The sequence below is a fragment of the Euprymna scolopes genome, chromosome 1 (assembly GCF_053919585.1).
Source record: "Euprymna scolopes isolate OS-2025 chromosome 1, ASM5391958v1, whole genome shotgun sequence".
NCBI lineage: Eukaryota > Metazoa > Mollusca > Cephalopoda > Sepiida > Sepiolidae > Euprymna > Euprymna scolopes.
In genome coordinates this window covers 52,732,578-52,753,071 of record NC_136482.1, presented here as the reverse complement: position 1 = coordinate 52,753,071, position 20,494 = coordinate 52,732,578, and the positions used below count along the sequence as shown (strand labels likewise).

General features: G+C 36.8%; 1 protein-coding gene across 4 annotated transcripts in view; it reads right to left on the bottom strand.

Annotated features, from left to right (window-relative positions):
• Positions 1-20,494, bottom strand: part of LOC145295898 (uncharacterized) — a 165,433-nt gene that overhangs the window by 117,635 nt on the left and 27,304 nt on the right. For 2 of the 4 annotated variants that reach the window (XM_080141705.1, XM_080141806.1), the window contains exon 3: positions 6,231-7,967. The exons of the other annotated variants lie outside the window; for them this stretch is intronic. In XM_080141705.1, the coding sequence (XP_079997831.1) occupies positions 6,949-7,967 (1,019 nt within the window). In that variant the 3' untranslated portion in view covers positions 6,231-6,948. Of the gene's footprint in view, positions 1-6,230; positions 7,968-20,494 lie in introns of those variants that run through there. 4 annotated transcript variants of the gene reach the window in all.

Below are 20,494 nucleotides of genomic sequence, written 5' to 3'. Positions count from 1 at the left end.
GGAGTTTGCGCACTCTCCAGTTTTGGTAGACGTACAGTAAAGCAGCCGGACTGGTTCAGACACCACGCGGACACACTCCATCAAGCACTAGCAGAAAAGCGAGCGGCAAGACTGGCTGTGATGCAGGACCCCTCTCCTCAAGCTACTAGCCTCTGGAAGCAGAGCCGCTCAAAAGTGCAGCGCCTAACTCGAGAGGCTAAACACAACTATTGGAGTGACATCTCCAAGCGTGCTGAAGACTGCTCTGCCACCGGCAACACCGGTGGCATGTACCAAGCTCTGAAAGAGGCTCTAGGTCCTCCTGTGAAGAAATCATCTCCTTTGCGATCTCTGACCGGAGAACTACTCACCAATCCTGATGATCAGCTTGACCGTTGGGTGGAGCACTACAGCTCACTGTATGCTCAACCTGTAGCAGCTAGTGAGGCTGCTATAATAGCTGCTGTTCCCCAACTACCAGTCCTCCATGAGCTAGATTACGACATCACCATCGATGAAGTACACAAGACCATCAAGCTACTGAGGAACAACAAAGCCCCCGGCGTGGATGGGCTACCTTCAGAAATCTTCAGATGCGGTGGTGACTCACTAACTGAGGAACTCCATCATCTCTTCTCAATCTGCTGGAATGAAGGTACTATTCCCGATGAACTTCGTAACGCCAACATAGTTACCCTGTATAAGAACAAAGGGTTTCGCTGCGACTGCAACAACTACCGTGGCATATCTCTACTTTCCCAGCCTGGAAAGATCTATGCCCGCTTAGTCCTGCCACGTCTCCAGATTATTGCCAACAGAATTCTTCCTGAGAGTCAATGTGGCTTTCGACCTGGCCGCTCTACCACTGACATGATCTTTTCTGTTCGTCAGATCCAGGAGAAATGCATTGAGCAAGGCCGTCCTCTCTATGCAGTTTTCGTTGACTTGACGAAGGCCTTTGATTATGTTAGCAGATCAGGGCTATTTCTAGTCCTCCGTCTACTGGGCTGCCCTCCCAAACTCCTGAAAACCATACAAGAATTTCACGATCAGATGAAGGCTACAGTACAGTTTGAGGGCTCTCGTTCTAAAGAGTTCCCCATCTCTTGTGGTGTCAAGCAAGGCTGCGTGTTAGCTCCTACTCTGTTCGGAATATATTTCTCAGCTGTTCTGCGCCGAGCCTTCCCAAACCCAACTGGAGTGCTCCTTCACACTCGCAGTACTGGAGGCCTATTCAACCTGGCCAGGCTACGCTCAAAAACTATGGTTAACCGCGTACAGATCCGTGAACTCCTGTACGCTGATGATGCTGCCTTCATCGCCAACTCGGAGGTTGAGCTTCAGGCAATGTGCTCCTCCTTTGCTTCTGCCTGCGAGGAGTTTGGTCTCAAAATCAGCCTAGGCAAGACGGTGGTCTTTGCCCAGCCTGCTGGGCTTTCACCCATAATAACCGTAAACAATCATGTACTGTCAAACGTCACCAAGTTCACTTACTTGGGTTCTACAGTTGATAACACCAACAGTCTTGATTGTGAACTGGACTCCCGCATTGGAAAGGCATCAACAACTTTCGGCAGGCTTAGTGAGAGAGTCTGGAAGAACAAGTCCCTCTCGCTACACCTAAAGATCAAGGTTTACGAGGCCTGCATCCTCAGCACTCTCCTGTATGGCAGTGAGACTTGGTGCACCTACCGCCGACACGAACACCGTCTGAACGCCTTCCACTTCCGATGCCTGCGCACAATTCTTGGATTCACATGGAAGGATCATGTACCAAACACAGCTATCCTCTCCACGACCAAGAGTACTGACATGTACACAGTGCTGCGCATCCGTCGCTTACGTTGGGCTGGCCACACCTGCCGCATGGACGACAGCCGGCTACCAAAAGCACTTCTCTTTGGAGAGATAGCTGATGCCCCTCGCTGTGCTGGCAGGCCACGCCTCCGCTACAAGGATGTCCTGAAACGTGACCTCCAGGTCTTCGGCATCCCTCACAACACTTGGGAAACCTCTGCCGGCAACCGAGTAAAGTGGCAAGCTGCTATAAGATCTGGTGCCAAAAGATCCTGCCAGCAATACACAGACTTCCTGAACTGTAGAAGACTGAAGCGCCTTGCCAATCGTCGTCCTCGACGTTAAGGGCCTATGTGTAATCTTGGCAGGATGAAGATTCACCAACGGTGCAGAACAAGGGTACTCTCCAACTGAAGGTAAGGCACTAGCAATCTCATGGAGCCTCCAACACTCGTTTGTTCACCCAGAGTTGCCCTAAATTGCTTGTTATAACGTATAAACCGTTAATTGGTGTGTTCAACAACTGTGAGCTTGACTCAATAGACAACCCACATTTATTCCGGTTGAAAGAAAGCACTCTTGATTGGTCATTCAAAATCATTCACAGACACATTGGTCCCGATGCACTATCACGTTATCCCATGATATCAGAAGTTTCTGCACTCCACGAAAATACCTCAACAGACATTTCTGGGTTGGACGACTCTGCCTGCTTAACAGCATGCGGTCTGACTGAAATTACCAAAAACACCATCTCATTGGATACCATGCATGAGTTTGGACTGAAGGACCCGGTATACCAAAACCTTATTCAGCAGATACACACAGGTTTCCAGACATCCCAAAATTAACTCCAGGAGGAAATATGTCCTTATTGCATGACCACCTGAGTTCTGCAGACAGCATTGTTTTCCTTAACAGGCGAATTGTAATCCCCATTAAACTTCACAAAGTAATTTTGGAACACTTACACATCGGCCATCACCAATCAATTTGCTGGTCAGGAATCCATCGTTCCATAACCCAGTACTACGCCAGCTGTACCTTGAATACACACAATCTCAATCGTCTGAACCATTGAATGTTGATGATCCAACTGAGTATCCATTTAAAAGGATTTGCATGGACTATTTCAAGACTGAAGGCAACTACTATTAGTGACTCGACAGATTCAACGGGTGGCCCATAATCCACAAAATGGAACATTCATCCACAGGTTAGGTGCTGGTTGATGTGACAAGAGAAATTTGTTGCACATATGGAGCTCCCCAAGAGATCAGTTCTGACGGTGGTCCACAATTCATTTCCGAAAAATTTCAATCATTTTTGTCAGCTTTGGATATAAGGCACAGTTACCTCCAATCAAATGGAAGAGCCGGAGTTGCGGTCAAGTCAATGAAACACATCCTGCATGACAACATCAGCCCAAACAGCATTCTTAACTTCAACAAAGTTGCCCTCAACCTTCTGCAATTTTGAAAGACCCCAATACATGGTATCGGTCTGAGCCCAGCACAGATATTACTCCACAGGCAGTTGAGGGACGGAATTCCAACCAATCCAATCTATTATCAACTATACCGTAAGTGGATCCTCATTGCTAAAAAATGTGAACAGTTAACATTGAAACGCAACGCATCCCAGGAGAGGAGATATAACATTGGCACCAGAAAGCTGGAAAATCTCAATGTCAGGACAGATGTGGTGATACAAAGCAATGCCTTCCATATAGATAATATAAGGTTAAAATTAGTGGTTCAGGTCGCATAAACCTCCAGAACCTAAATTTCCTCTGCCCTAGCACCGACACTTATGCTCAGCCAGGTCTGTTGTAACCAGATGCTCCGGTCATACCTGCAGAACCCTGTCGAACGAGTCCGAAACCACTGCCGTCAATCCTCCAGGCCTACCAGAGAACACCCCTGCCAGTCTAGTTCCCAGAGCCAAAGGTCCAATCGTTGATCACTCTCATCCATTAGAGCTAGCTATCATGACAGTAGAGGTCGCAGCGAAGTATAACACACAACTCAGGTCTCAGAACTGTAACTGCACTATACATGGACTGTTTAATCCCATTGGCAGGGGAGATGCAGGCACTCCACTTACGTTTACTATTTATGTTTCATCAGTTGCTCCACAAGTTCATGTAAACAAACTTTTCTACTTCTATTTAGTCTATCGTGTAAAATTTGTGTCAAGCCTGCACCAACTGCAATGTTGGATGCATCTGTATAGAGCTTATATCTTTGGTAAGATTAAGGCTATACCAGAGTTATTTCTGTCAATATTTTTTTTTTTAAGAAACTTATTTCATTTGTTATTTCCTCATTCAGTTAAGTTATGTTTGGTTATGCATGTTGGAATGAAACTCCCATAATAAATCTATTTCCTCAAGAATGGTTGGATTCCTCCTGATTGGGACTAATACTTTATTACCAACCATAAATGCCAAATATTTTGTTTTGACAGTTTTTATGAGGTTTAAAAATTTTTTTTTTTTTCATTTCTCCAAGCAATGCTCCATGTCAAATCATCTCAGTATGAATCAGTGCTGATTTTTACATCTTTTCCATATCAGATGTGGGTTGCATATCTGAAAACTGATTTTCTCCATAAAATTTTCACCATTTATATTAGTTTTGATGCTTAATTACTTGAAGCCATCTTTAAACAGTCATTTAAAGATTTTTTTTTTACCAGCCTTTTCCTTAGCCATATTACCGTAAGCTGTTGCAAAATTGACTTCAGTCTGGACATATTGAATAGAAGATAGTCAGAATTGTCATCAAAACACAAATTCATCAAACCATAGCCAATCATTTCTCTACATTTTCAGAAAATCAAAATTAAGAGCCTGTATTTATTGCAGACTATTATCCTCATCTTTCTTAGATTGCGAAACAATATCTAAGAAAGATGAAATAATAAATAAATTAACAAATAATACTCATCTCAATGAATTCCAATTAAAATAATATACAGGAGCCTGTAGTAAGACAGAAAAGCAATACTGGCAAGAGCTAAAACACTTATAGCTCTAATTACTTAACCTCTTCTCAGCATAGTTGGAATTCGCTTTCCTCCTCACTCACTAAATCAAGCCCTGCAAAAATAGGTGTAAAAGTAAACTAAATTCATATCTTTCAGTTTCAAAAATATCTCCAAAAGCAAAAAAATAAGTTGATAATTTCCAACTTCTGCAGACCATTCCCACACTTTAATTGAACAAGCACTAAATCATCTTCTAGAAATAATTTTCAATAGGGACCGATCTTCCTTACAGTCCACTGCATTTCTTGGGAACCTATTAACAACCTGTGCAGCAAAACCAAACACCACAAGACTTGTCTGAAGTATGCAAGTTTGGGAATATGAAGTTATCCTAAAAACATTTCAAAATTGTTAGTTTTCCACAAGCTAAACTTTGCACATAGTTTAACCAGATTCGGCAGTCATTACCAAATCATTAGCATACAACAGTTCCTAGGAGCACAAAATTCACTGGAGAAAAGGACGCAATACCGATCAAAATAATTTTGGATTTTACAATTTTTGTGAGATACATATAAAAATATTGAAATTATTACTCTGAATATCTAAACTGACCATCTCTAAAATATCTTTGCCAGGTTTTAGAAATATTAATACATTTAGCATGGTATATACATATTTTGTCTGTCAATTTTTTTTTTTTAAACATTGAATTTATCTCATTTGAAAATCTTTACTTTTAGAAATAGAGAAGACTGCATTAATTAATAGGATAGCATGCGTTATTTATTGTGTCAAGCTTACATCCAAGAGACTCGTGTAATTGTTATGGACTTCCATTTCTTGTAATAAATAATTTTACCAAGAATCCTTAAGTTTTGGTTTCAGTTTCGATTATAGCTGATGTACCAAAGTCATGTGTATATATATATATATATATATATATATATTTATTTTAAATCGCAACTTTATAATAAATAAAAATTGATAGAACATAATATATACAAAATCTGCAAGAATTAAAATATCAGATTTAAGCATATTTACGGCTACGCTACACTGAGTGTCCTTGCTAGCTTATATAAATACTTTTGCGGTTTTAAAAGAGCTACAATAATATCAGAGCGTTTCCATTTACGCTGAACATCTACAGAATGCCAACATCAATATATTACATATGAAGGAGTCACCTGTAGACTTTCCCTTGAGCCCGCTAGTACTGCATAAATAGCAAACAAGTTCTCAACAATTAAAGCAGATGCTAGGATGGGAAACAGAAATTGGAGAACTTCAGTCTGAAATTCTACTAATTAGACTTAAATTGATCAGTACACTATTTAGTGTTTGTAAAAAGCTATGAACTAAAAAGTAAGATGCAGTGAGGCCAATTCAAACTTCTGAATTAAGGGTTACAAATAACACATCTGTAGATCCATGTTTTTGTATTTTCAGTTCGATTTGTATTTCTTGAAAGTTGCGCGGCAGTCGTTCATGTTGCTCGTTCTTATTAGGTTCCGGAACGTTCTTTTGACTGTAGGTTCGTTGGATGTTCCCCGCTTCTGTTTTCTCCAAGTCCAAGTCTGTAAACGGTACTGTCGCGTCCAAATCCATGTTCGCTATGTAGCAGTTCATTGGATCGCTGTGTCTTATGCAGACTTGTGCCGGTTGGTCGGGGTCCAAGTCGCATTTATCGTCTAGTTCTGGCAGGAGGTTCTGTCTTGCCTTGGTTGTCCTTATTTTTTTTTCGACGGACTGTGTTCGTCGCTGTCGTCCCATGTGTATCGCGTGGAAGGTTTCGGTTGTGCCATTGTTTGCGCTGCTTTAGGTACGTACACTTCCGTTCTGTAACCCGTAATGTGACGTTGCCAGATGGTTAACCACATGAGTGGATTCAGTTCCAGAGTTCCCCAAGCTCGTAGTTCATCCATTGCAGTTCTTATATTGTATAGGAACATTCTGTTTTTCATGGCCTATCTCTCGTTAGCTCCGTGTCGCCAAGGGTCGTTGCTTGTCGACAGGCATGGAGTTCACTTAAGTATCCTCTCACTCTGGTTTTTTACGTTGAAGTACGTATCCATGCCTTCCAGGATACACTTCGCCTCTTCGACGTTCTGCGGTGTGAACCACATTTCTTCTGTGAAGATGAGGCTTTTATTCATGCAGCTGCCGAAGGTGAAATTGTCAATTGCCTGGCAGCGCATTCACCCTGCGTTCATCAGGCTGTTGCAGATGCTTCTGAGGATATATGATTTGCCCGGAGTTTGACAGACCCGTTATGTGTAGGGCGTTCTTTTTCAGGCGTATCTTGTGGCATACTTCAAATGTCGATGTGGCAAAGTCCTCAGTGTCAATATGGTGGAAGTCGAGCCACTGATCGTAGACGTCTAATGATTTCTGTACGGGCCAATACTGGTGCGTCAGTGACGAGAATAGCTTGTGTTTCTCTCGTATCTGCTCGTGTATTAGTGTTACATGGCTTTGAATCTGGACGTCCGCCACCGCTATGATGTTGGACAAGTTGGCTGTGTTTTTGTGTATTGAGTGCCATGTCTGTTTAGTCAACTGTTTCGCCGTTCTGGCGCAGTACAGCATAATGTCCCCTAGGTTCGTTGAATTAGCCTTCTTCATTACCTTGGTCAGGAAGTCATATTTCTGTCCACGTAAACTTTCAGCTTTGTGAGCCAAGCGAGATTCCTCAATCTCAGGACTGGGCTCACGTATCATATTATCGGTCAGCCGTCGTAACATACTTAGTTGTCTCTCCGATGTCAGGTTTGCTGCCGATAAAATTGTCCGTATTGTTGGGTCGGTTGTCAGGTATGTACAGAGTCCGTAAGGACTGTAAACTTTCTGGCACGTCATAGAGTATGCATGTTCGCCGCGGTCCTGCAGGGTTTTCTTTAATTTCGCAAAGCCGTACTCGCTTGTCAGGTGCTCGAAATGCCAACTGATTACGTGAAAGTGGTTGACATCCAAGCAGTTCTTTAATTGGCTTGGTCCCGCTTTGTGGTAAACCACTATATTGGGTCTCTGGCCCAAGATGTTGGCTAAAAGGGTCATCTCTCTGTCTGTACTGTCGAATGTGCAGGACTTTCGGAATGTGTCTAGATTCGGTCGGTCGGGTCCGATTATGAAGGAGCTTGGTCGTTTCCAGCGGTACACCAATGAATACAAAGCGAAGTAATAACCCTGTTTAAAGACTATAAAAACAAACACTTAAAACTATCAAGAAAAAAAAAATCCTGAAAAAGCAAAACAAACAATTAAAAAAATGAACATGATGCAATACGAACGGTCCGGCAGTGCCCGGGTGTTTTGCAAAAAAAAAAAAAAAAAAAAAAAAAAAAAAAAAAAAAAGAATTCAAATATCAATTCCGCAGTGAACGAATTCTAAATGAATTTATTTGTTTTAATTTAAGTGTAATGCAAGTGAATTTATGATATCGTTACATTGTAATAATAAACAGTAAAGAATTAATTCTTTGTGTAAAAATAAATATTTAGTTGCAAGCAATAATAAATAAAGGTATAGTTATATTTCAAGGTTAGTCGTTAAAACCAGAAGTAAGAACTGGTTAGTCCCACAAGTTGTGTCTTACACTAACTAAAAAAAAGCAAAAAGAAAATAATAATCGCGTTTTCTTTTTATATATTTTTTTTTTATTTCTATTTTATTTAGGGTAAAAACAGAAAGCATAAATCAGGGAAAGAAGATATATAAAAAAAAAAAAAAAAAAAACGGCCTAAATAACCTTGTACGATTCCAAACTGGTGTTTCCTCATACTGTTCCTTGTGAACGCATCCGATGCGGTGTAAATGGGGAGCGGAAAAGGAGGAATCTAATAGAGAGAAAAGATGTTGCAATTTCCATTGAATCTAACCGATTTTGGCAGTGAACTCTCACCGGGGGAAAAATATAATGTACAGTACAGTTATCGAGGAAGTGTAAGGTTAATAGGCCTATAGCACACCTCAGATCCTGTGCACATTACATTTGCATGTAATGTCTTGATTTTTAATCCTATTAAGGTCAAACTCACACGAGAAAAAATGAGTTCATTTTATTTATATTTATATATATATATATATATATATATATACATACACACACACAAGATAGATAGTAGATAGAGAAGATAAAATATAAATATTATCTATGTAAAATTAAGTAATTGTAAAACAACATACAATTTAATACGGAAAAAACTGAATTATTAATTTAGGGAACAAAAAAACATGAAACACATCTTTTGGCCTTCAGAACAAGATCAGTGTAGTATCTGTTTTGATGCTACACTTTACCTTTTCTGTCCTTGGTTGGTGGAGGAGAAATCTTTTATGACTGAGATTATTTTTGTTCCTATCCAGAGTGCCCCTTATTGGGAAGCCGAATTTTGCCCACAAGATTATATGTTGAAATATTTAAATAACTTACTTTAAATAGAGAAATTATATTTTAAGTTTTGGTTTTCTGTTCTTCTATGTCCATTTTTTTCATCAAAATTGTATTAGTTGTCTCACAGGCCATCATCAGTGATCACTCACTGGCAGTAACCAGGTGTTCCCTGGAGACCAAGTCACAATAAGTTTTCCCAGATTTCCAGTGTTCTCCACCTCTTGACCACTTGTGTAGATGATTGCATGTATCGCAACAGCCGTTGTCACTGATTTCTCATTAGCATCAGTCATTGGGTTTGGGTGACAAAATACCAGATTTGAACTGCGCTCTTCCAGTGGAGATTTGGTTAGTACTCTCCCACCTTGGTCCTCCCATCTTTCCTGACCGTTCACGACTAGTTGGTGTGGCGGCAGTCGATGTCATCTACGCCAGTTTTTTTATTATTATTACTATTATGATGATAATAATAAGGGTGCTTTTGCCGTGTACGCCCGTGTATTTTAAATATTTTCAAGTTAAATTAAATTTTGGGTTTGTATTACTATACAGATTCGGAAAAGTGGTCAAAAATCAAATATATAATAAATGTTATCAAAGGCAAGATAAGTTACTTTCCTACCTATCTGGAAAGATTTTTAATGGTTTTACTCTAAAAACATAATTGCTTCAAAAATCATACAATATTTACGATATATTTCAAGAAAAATGTCGGCATGCTCGCTAACTCTGTAAGTTTGAGAAAAGGAGTCCAAACAAACAAATTATACGAAATACTGTTAGAAACCCACTGAATATATGTCCACCTATATCACGGTAACATATATTGAGCGAATTTCTAACAGTATTTTGTATAATTTTTGTTTAAACTTGTTTTCCAAACTTACCGTGTGCAACAGCAAGCATGCCACCATTTACAATTTTCAAATACATCAGTAAATACTATGTTTTTCGAGCAGAATAAACACTTTCCATCAAATAAAAACAGTATAAATTTATCCAGTTTGGTAGAAAAGTAACTGATCTTGCCTTTGATAACATTTGTTATATATTTGTTTTTTGACAACTTTTTTGAATCTATGTGTATAGTAAAACAAACCAGTCATGTAAATTATTTAGTTAAAATGTTATAAAATAACAAAAACTTGAAGTTTTAAATATATTTCAAAGAAATAAATTACACCAGGTGCTAAAATATTGAAAATTCACCAATCGTTAAAAGAAAAAAAAAAAAAAAAATGCTAACTTGAAAATACTCAGTGAAAAGTTTTATTGAAAGAATGGATTGAAAAATATAAAAATTGTTTTGCAGTAAAAAAAGAAAAAATAAATAAGTGAAATGAAATATTCAACTTTCTCAGATAGAAAACAAAGTTAAAAAACGAGTTCACTTACTATATTTTGTTAGATTAAAATTATCCCAATGTGCAATTATAATTATTATCCAAATGGAGAATTGTTATTTCTCTTTAGAACGTACATGGACAATCAGTAACACATTGGTAGCCATATTTTTTTTATGCCTGTTAGCGTGACCACATGGTTGAATACCGGAAACTTTCTATACCTACAAGTTAATCAAGAAGTGACGTTACGCTGTCATGTTCATTGGTCTACTCTCTCGGTGATGGTGGTCAAACAGACTGTAGATGAATGAATACCTTTTTTTTTTTTTTTCAAAAAGTACTAGAAAACTGTAAAATTACATTAAAAAAATAAAACAAACAAAAAGATCATTTGATTTATGCTGAAACTGGACTTTATTCAATAAAAAATAAAATAATGTAAAAACTGTTTAAAACAGGATACAATCAAAAACAGAATTATGAATTTAGGGAATAAACAAATTAAGAATAAATTATAATTTTAAAAAGCAACAAAAATAGGAACTATAATATAAAAAATATGAACTAAATAATTTAACTAAGTTACTAGTGCAAAAATATTTCTTAAAAATCAAACAGAAAAATCTGTTGGATTTTGAATGTTCGAAATTTTCATAATTGTAAAGAAGCTTTAAGATTACAGAGAACCCTAGAAATCCCCTAAAAATAAGCTTATTTCAGTTAATTCTTCCAGATACTAAATGCCTGCAACTAATGCATTTAATTTTCTTAAACTGCATAACAGCAATAATCTACTAAGTTATAACAGGAAGTATTATTCTACATTGATTATTAATAAACATCTGTTGTGGCTGTCATTTCATTCCAATTAGTTTCTTGTAAATTCTTCAAATCAATAGTTCGGTTATTAAAAAACAAGTTTAGTTTTAATACCGACAGAATTCAGTTTTTTTCCCCAAAAAACTTGGTTACATTAATCCCTGGTAAGTTCACACAATTGGCCAACCTTGCCTCAAAGTGGTCGGTTTGAAAATTGCTAAGTTCAGTTCATTCATGCAAGACTTTGTATTAGAATTGCATGTCATATGACGTAAAACGGTGCATGTTTCCTTAATTTTCTAGTTCTTCCAGGAATTCTATTCCAAGAGTCTAATCAGTTGTAAAATATGAGAAATGTATAATTTGTTAATTTATAACGTGACTCGATCTGCACCAACCACACTGGGTGTTCTTAACCTCGTCGGATTCCACCTGATGTGACAGGTGTTCTTTCAATCGTACATTGTCCCGTCACAAGTTGGCCTGTTGATCGTCTTCACCTACTGTGTTTTCATGGTGGGGCACTTTGCCTCTCGATCGAATTGTCTCCTACCCAGTGTAGGTAGTCTCCGGGTACATCAACCACTCTGCTGGTCCTTGCAGCTTGCTGCAAAATGAAGAGTCCTCACCACAAAACAGAACTCCGGTTTATAACAAACTATTTATGAGTTTCATTACTTCATAACAGCTACCAGCTAAATTGAGGTGACTGACTATAGCAGTGAAACGATGTAAGACCAGACCAGTGAAGTCACAGATTTCCCATTTCCACAGGTTAGTTAACATAACATCAGGCCCTGAGGGCTCCCAAATCGGGAGCGCTTGACCAGCCCAGCCGTTTAGTTTGCTGGTTACGACTCTACTCTTTAGAATTCCTTTTTATAAATCCAACCCCTTTTCTCCACCTCTCCTTCAGAGAGGTGTTACAAACACCCTCTTCCTCTATCCCGTCTGGTCAAAGACCCGCCTCACTGCAATATGCACCTCGCTGCATGCATTCATGATACCAACAGTGTCATAATTTAAGTGGCTTAACATATTTACTACTAAGCTAATAACAATTATATAGTGTTTTTACATCCAAACATGTATTCTGCATAGTTTGACATGTTTTCTTAAAATTATTGAAAATTTGTAGAACCAAAGTAATATTTTCCTTTCAAGACTAGTGGGAGAAAATAGCATTTGAATATAAAATTTATGTAAAGTAGAATAGGGCAGCTTGAATCTCTTCTATAAAAAGTCACTGTGTGTGTATGGGTGTTCCTTCCTCATAGGTTCTGTAACGGCTGAGCCTATCTTCTGCAATTTTTACACAAAGGTAATTTATATTTCTGGCAGTGTTCTTAGATATGCTTTGTACAGAAAATCATCCTATAAGTATCAAAAATAAAAAAATCCTCTCTTAAAGTCTTCCTTTCTAAAAGATAAAAAAGAATTTTTACAGGGGAATATTTTGTTGTACCAGCCAAGGGATATAATTCTCAGCAAATAATTCTTAGAAAAAAATGGGACCATTATCATCTGGTGATATAGCCCAGTGGTAGAGTATTCAATTATGGATCGAATGGTCCCCTGTATAAGCCCAGGGTGTACCTCCCATTTTATTTACATTTTTTTTTTTATTAATGAGTTCAATTTACGGTAAAAGAGGTACCATTAAAAATCACAGCAACTCATTTGTTTACATATTTTAAACTTAAACATAATCAGAAGTGACTTTTCAGGGCATTCTCCGTCAAGCTTGACTATCAGCTGGCATGATATTGTAAACCAAGACAAACATTTTATTTTTCTGCGAATTAGTCCACTGGGCAAATTATAATATCATAGTATATAGTAATTAATAGAGGATTGATTCTATAATAATACATACGCAATCTGCATAAAATATATGTTTAAGCATATTGTACAACCGGGTGTCCAGCTAGTGTTACCATTATTATGACAAAACTTTGAGAACATCATGCATTTACTTTACTTGGTTGATAAAGATATGAAGGACAGTTTGGTAGAATTCTGGGGATAGCACCATTCCAAATATGTTTTAAGCTTAACTGTAATAATGACATCTGCCTTTTCATCAAATGCTGATGTCTCTTTTTGTGTCCCCTGTTGGAAAATAAAGTTCACATATCTAAAGAAATAATTTAAAAGACATACCATAAGTTAAAATCTTATTAAAAATTAAGAATAAGTCTTTCTTCATTCTAACTAACATATCACTAAATTTGTTTTGAAGTAGAAAATAAACTAAAAACTAAAACTAAAATCAATCATCTGCTACTTTAAAGCATTATTTACATTGCAGACACATGCACACATTGACTTTATCTCACAATATAATAAAAAATATTAATAGTAAACAATTTTTTTTATAAATGGATCTAATATAATCCTTTGAAATAGCAGATGACTGACAGTCGTTCATCATTCTAAGTGAAAAATGACGAAATTTACCAAAAAGTTAAAAGCTAATAAATCAATTTGTAAGTGTCATAAAACTTATTGATGCAAAAATTTCTGAACTATTTTGAAAAATATAGTTGATACATAATGGCATAGAGATGAAAATATGTTGGCATTTCTTCACATGTGAATAAGGATAAACATTACTTAAAAAAACTTCAGACATAAATAAACTTCAAACATTTTTACACACAAAAGTTTTAACATAATTTAGTGAATTTCAAAGAAATAAAATTAAAACTATAAGGTTATGGTTAAAATTATTTAAAAAAACTCCAAAATATATGAAAGATACTCAAAAAGTTTTAACAGACGAAACAAATCATGTAAAAATTATTTGTTTTACTTTAACAAGTTTAAAAAATAAATAAAATTTAAATTTTGAACTGTTTCTGATAGATATTGCTAAGGCAGACAAAAAAATTAGCTTTTTTCAGACCCTCACATAATATAGTTAAAAGAAAAATAATTTAACAGGTTCACTGCATTATTAAGAAAAAGGATTGAACAAAAAAAAAAGTTGTTTGAAAATGGGTGCATTTTTAAACTAAAATTAACCGTGTGAATTAATAATTAAATACATTAAAAAATATAAAAAATTGTCCCTTTTAATTTGCATGTGCCCATATGTACAATTCTTTATCTTTTGGAAAAGAGTCACTTGTGGACCAGTTTAATAATTTCCTTGGTAGTTTGGAACAGTCCAACCACAAAGTATATGAGAATTGAAACAGAAAACGACCACCATGTTACATAGTTTCAATAGAAACAGTACCAAATAATCAATCTGTTGCATACTGTGTGTATAAATAACATGTAGTATATATATCTGTAATGTCATTGTGTGTGTGTGTGTAATAATATATATATATATATATATATATATACATACACACACACATACCTCTGCTATTATATAGAAGGAACTTTGTGAGTTCTTTCCCCATGGACTCTGAAATAGTTGAACTGATTTTTATGAAATTTCACACAATTGTAATTTACGTATCTGACAATGTTCTTAGATTTTGTATGGGAATATGTTCGATAAGTATCGATGATGAAAGAATGGACAGGCAATTTTGACCAAAGTTAATACTTTATGTAGCCTAACATAAGTGCATTTGAGAAGTTTTATGAACACACAAGCAGAAAGGCCCGGCATATAAGATCAACAGTAGGTTCTTTTTTTTTGGGGGGGGGGGTGAAATAAAGGTTTAGAGCACAATTGAAGCATGATACTTTTGTGTTTTAAACTGAATTCAAGCTGTTCTATATAAAAATTTTATAAAATCAGCATTAGGTTCTCTATAGTGTAATGTATTGTGGACTAAGTCACTGCAGAGAAGCACATGAAGCTTCCTCTCAGTACGCTGCAAAGGATCCTTAACTAGAGCGAGCAATTAATCAATTTGATTGAAAAATGGTTGATTTCATGACAAATTCGATGACAATAAAAATATGGAAGTGAAGCATTTGTTGATCAGCATTCACGCCAGGCAACGTTGGGTCTTTCCGCTATATTCACTAACTATTCTATTATTTACTTTCTTCTCCACAAGGGCAAAGTTAAACACAAAATTAGTTTTGATGTGGAGAAAATCCAGCTACCCAAAGAGGGACACTGGATTGGAACAAAAATAAAAACTGCCTTAATCTAGCAAGATTTCTCTTTCACTAAACATACTACACTTTGTTCTTCCAGTCATTATCTCATTTGAGGGTTTATTCACCATTATATTACCCTCTCAGCCTAGCAAAAATATGTGAATGAAAGGAGCATATGCTTGTACTGGTTATAAAGATATAAAGATTTTTTTCAAAACATTACTATGAAAAGGCAAAAATAGTTCTGCATATGTTTATTTTAAGCGAGTCTCAAGGGAAAAGTTAACACTGAAAAATATTTAGTGCTGATTTGGAGACACTAAGAAAACATACCAGGACATAATAGCAGTTGATTGAGGAGCTGACAAGTGTGAGTAGAATCAACAGCTACTGTTGTACCAAAATGTATAAATACTTACATCTATTACTTAGTGATTTTACCATAGTCAATTTTAAAAATAAGTGAAAAATAAATAAACACCAGTTCATGTTCTTAATTTAAATGCTGATGGCATTCACAGTTGAAAGAGATGAATCTAGAGCAGTGATAATCCACATAATCTACAATCCGAATGCCCTAATGTGATGATTAAAAAGTTTTACTATGACAAAATATGAAAGTCAAAGGATAACTTGTCCAAGAGTATTTGGTAAGGTTCTCTCCCCTGGTTGAGACAACAGTGAGCTGATCAAACAATCAAAATATAAAACCCCTAAATATGTTTACTAAAAAAATCTAATTGGTCTATTGCAGTGTTACTTAACTGGGAATCTATGGCCCCTTGAGGGAGTCACAGGCCTTTGATGGAAGAGAACATCAGAAAAATGTAATTCAAAATGCAGAAACTTGTAATGCATAAATAAGGTGACAAAATTCCAGCCATAAAAAATGTCATTTATTTTTATATAATGGAACCTCGAGGTACAAAATTAATTGATTCTGACTTGGCATTCATATTCTGAAAGGTGCTTTACATATAAATCGCCTAATCCATTCCAAGTTGTATGAAAGCATTCATTAAATTTTTAAGACTTAAAAACCAAATGAAATTAGAGCAATAATAGTAACTAACCTAATCATTAATACCTGTAAATGAAGTAGATATTAGAGCCTAATGCAAATAAACTAAAACAATATAAAAATGTAGAATCTTACCTTTCAAGTGAGATGATGTCCAAACTTAAAATTAATTTTTAAGTTGTTTCTAATTTCTAAGATGTCGAAGGTTTGAAAATAAAAAGTTACATCAAGTTTACTTAGTGATGTCAAATGCATCACTACATTCTTCCAAATATTTAAACCATCATGGCAAGATACATCCCAAAAAAAGAACAATAGTTCTGATGTTCCATATTCAAAAGGTGCACAATAGGATCGTGATAAGAAATTTCCCAAATTTGGACTCCGTCCCGAATAAAAACCTGCTCTACAATCCAGCTATGAAGTGGCATACCAATTAGTAAAGCAAAGCACATTCCAGGCTAACTTACAATTAGACAAGTCTACAAACATTGCACTGGAGTGCCAGTTGATTCCCTTCAATTGCTATGAGAAAAAAGAATTTTTGTTTTGCAATACTCTGTCAACCATAACAGATGTCAAAACTATTATGGACTTTTTCTTTTTTGAAGTTAATGAACTTGGTAAAATTTCAAGCACATCTGAACTGATGGTGATCCAGTGGGGATTGGTGTCAGGGTTCATCATGTTTGTCAATGAATGGCCACACATGTCTTCCCACTCTTCACTAAGGCTATTAAAAAAAGAAAAAAAAAAAATCATTGACTCTTCCAACTTCTAGCCAAGAAAATGGGAGCATGAGATGAGACTTGTTCATAATCCAAATTTGTTGGCTATATGAAGGAGAGAACACCTCTCAGCTGTATGAACTCCATGTGAAACCATAAATTGGTCTACGAAAAAACGAAAACATTCATATCCACTTCGACCAAGAGTTTGTTATGAAGTTTTACCTACCTGACTGATATTTTTGGTTGACTCAATGAAATGAACCAATCCTTGCAAGACAGTGATGCGACATTCAAGACAAGCTAGCCAGACTGTCTGCTTGAATTGAAGCGTTTCATTTCTGGAATGAGTATTAAACAATGCAGAGAACTCAATTTCCTATCAGCACCAAAAGTTGCATCATTGGAAATTCTGTCAGAGTTCAAATCTTATTTTGAAGCACCACTGGATGTTCCATGGTACAGAGATCCATCCATACTGAAACTGAACCTCTGAAGTAGAAGAGCTGGCAAAGTTCAATAAAGGTGACCTTCCATAACAAAAACCTTTCCAACTTCTGGTTCTATTCAGGATATGTATCCCCTATTTAGCAAGAAGGCATCTGTAATTCTCATACAATTTGCTGCAAATACCTTTGCGAATTTTTTGACCTAGCAACCATTAAAACAAAATTCAGAAACCATCTTTGTTAGAAACAATATTCACCTTGCTGTGTCCAAGACTGAGGCAAGCATAAGAGGCCTTATCATATAAGGCCAACAGCAATATCATTTTCACTTTGATTTATAATTTTATAATAACTAAAAATCTGCATTTTTTGTTCAAGTGTTACGAGTGTGGTAAGGGGGTTACAGATATCAAAGGATGAGAATCACCGGTCTATTGTGCGTGTTTGTGTGTAGGAAAAGGGAACAACCCATGTTGAGAATCACTGGTCCAAATTAAAATTACATGCACAAATTCATTAAATTTTTTTTTATTGAAACAGTTGAAAGAGGTAAAAGTGTTAACATCACTATTTAACTTCACCACCACAAGGACATTTGAAATTATAGTAAATTTTAGAATATTATTGCATCCCTACTTCCTATGCTAACTGATTTAAAAAGATACTTTAACATGTAAACAGAAAAAAAAAAAATAGCTCCTGTTCATAATACACTACCACTTCTATTTACTTTCCTTAAGGACCAAATTTTTCTTTTGTATGTCATGTCAACAGAGAATTATTGAGGAAGTTCCCTTTATTATTGTTGCATAAACTGATCACCTACTTTTTGACCATCAAATATATTCTGTACACGATTACCAAGCAGGTCTTCTTTGCTCTCATACATTTAAAGGCACTTATGAAATACTAGCCTGGGTGTTTGAAAATGTGTGTTGGAAAAAAAAAAGGGGGGGTAGTAGTAGGCAGGGGGGGGGCTTGAAAATATCAGCGAAAAGGTGACCTCTCCTCGTAGAAAAGTGCCCAGTTGAGGTTTTTTTTTTTATTTTACAAAGGCATCACCACATTATCAAGGCCCAGAGGCCACTCAAGGATAAGGGTTAAAGAGTGTACAGTAGAAATTGGGCAATATAGTAATCATTAGTAATGAAAATTTGGTAAATTTAATAACTTATATGGAACGGCTCATCAAGAACTTATTTACTTTAGACTTGAACACATCCATATTGTAGTCAGCCGGAAAGCAGGAAAACGGAAGACAATTCCACAGGCGTGCAGTTCTAAGAAAGAAGCTTTGTTCATGGAATCTACGTTTAGGTTTAGGCACAGATAAAGAGTGGGGGAAATTATTGATAGTGTTTACAGCTAGACGAGTGTTTCTTGTGAAAGTTTGGCGAGGGGGGACCATAGATTGAAGCTCAGTTGAACACTTTCCATGAAAATAACGATACATCAGAGACAAACTCGCAACATCTCTTCTGTGAGATAGAGGTTGCAAGGAGGAGAAAAGGACATCTCCTACGAGGCTACGAAGTCTATTTTGAACTCTATCAAGGCAGGACAAGTCCTTTCTAGCAGCTCCTGCCCAGATGTGGCAACAGTATTCCATCCTTGGACGTATCTGGCTCTTATATAGGTAGAGAATAGCATCAGCAGTGAGATATCTACTGGATCGATAGAAAGATCCCACCATTTTTCCAGCGGCCTTGGCAACAGATTTGATATACGTGTTCCATTTAAGATCAGGAGTAATGGTCAAGCCCAGAAGCTTGTCAAAACTTGAGGCCTCCTCAAGACGAGAGCCATTCATTTCAATTGATGACAAATGTGGATTAGAATGTTGATGATGTAAAGAGAGAAGCTTGGTTTTAGATGCATTAAAAGTAACCAGCCACTCCTTTCCCCATTGTACTACGTGCTCAAGATCAGAGGAGAGAGAATTGGAGAGAACTTGGTCGTTTACTGTCTTAGATGTGCTACCATAAATGGTAGTGTCGTCAGCATAAATGTCTACAAATGATGTAAGGATATGATTTGGAAGATCATTAACGTAGATCAGGAAAAGAGTTGGGCCCAGGATGGATCCCTGAGGGACACCGGCATTAATACTGTGAGCTTCTGATTTTTGCCCCTCAACTACTACTCTTATGAACCTATCAGAAAGAAATGATTTAATAATTGAGAAGACTTTTCCAGCTATACCATAGCTAACGATCTTATGAAGTAAACCTTTATGCCATACCCTATCAAAGGCTTTAGATATGTCAAGAGCAATTGCCCTAGAAAGATTGCCTCCGTCGAGAGATTTGCTAATCCTATGCGATATAACTGTAAGGACATCTGTAGATCTAGCAGAACAGAAACCATATTGAGTGTCACTAAGAAGGTTATTTTTGTTGAGATGTTTGATTACTTCTGTATTTAACACAGATTCTAGCAACTTACTCATGACGCACAGGAGACTTATTGGCCTGTACTGAGAGGGGGATGAGCGATCACCTGAATTCTTAAATACAGGGCATACTGATGAGATTTTCCAGGGAGATGGGAAACTATTCTCCTTAAGACAACGTTTAAACAGTTTTGTAAGTATGGGCGCTAATTCAGGTTGAAGTTTTTTTGAGTACTATAATTGGAATACCATCAGGGCCAGTTGCTTTACTCGAATCAAGGTTTTTGATTGGCTTGGCAACATCATATACAGATAGTTGTATATCAGTGTTTTCTGATACAGGAGGAAATATTGGGGGTTGGCGGCCTTGGTCGCAAAGGGTAGAATTGGCTGCAAAGTTCTTGGCAAAGAGTTTGGCTTTGTCTGATGCTGACGAGATTAACTCTGGTCCATTGATGATAGTTGGGATAGAGCACACGCCTCTGTTCAGGATTCTGTTTG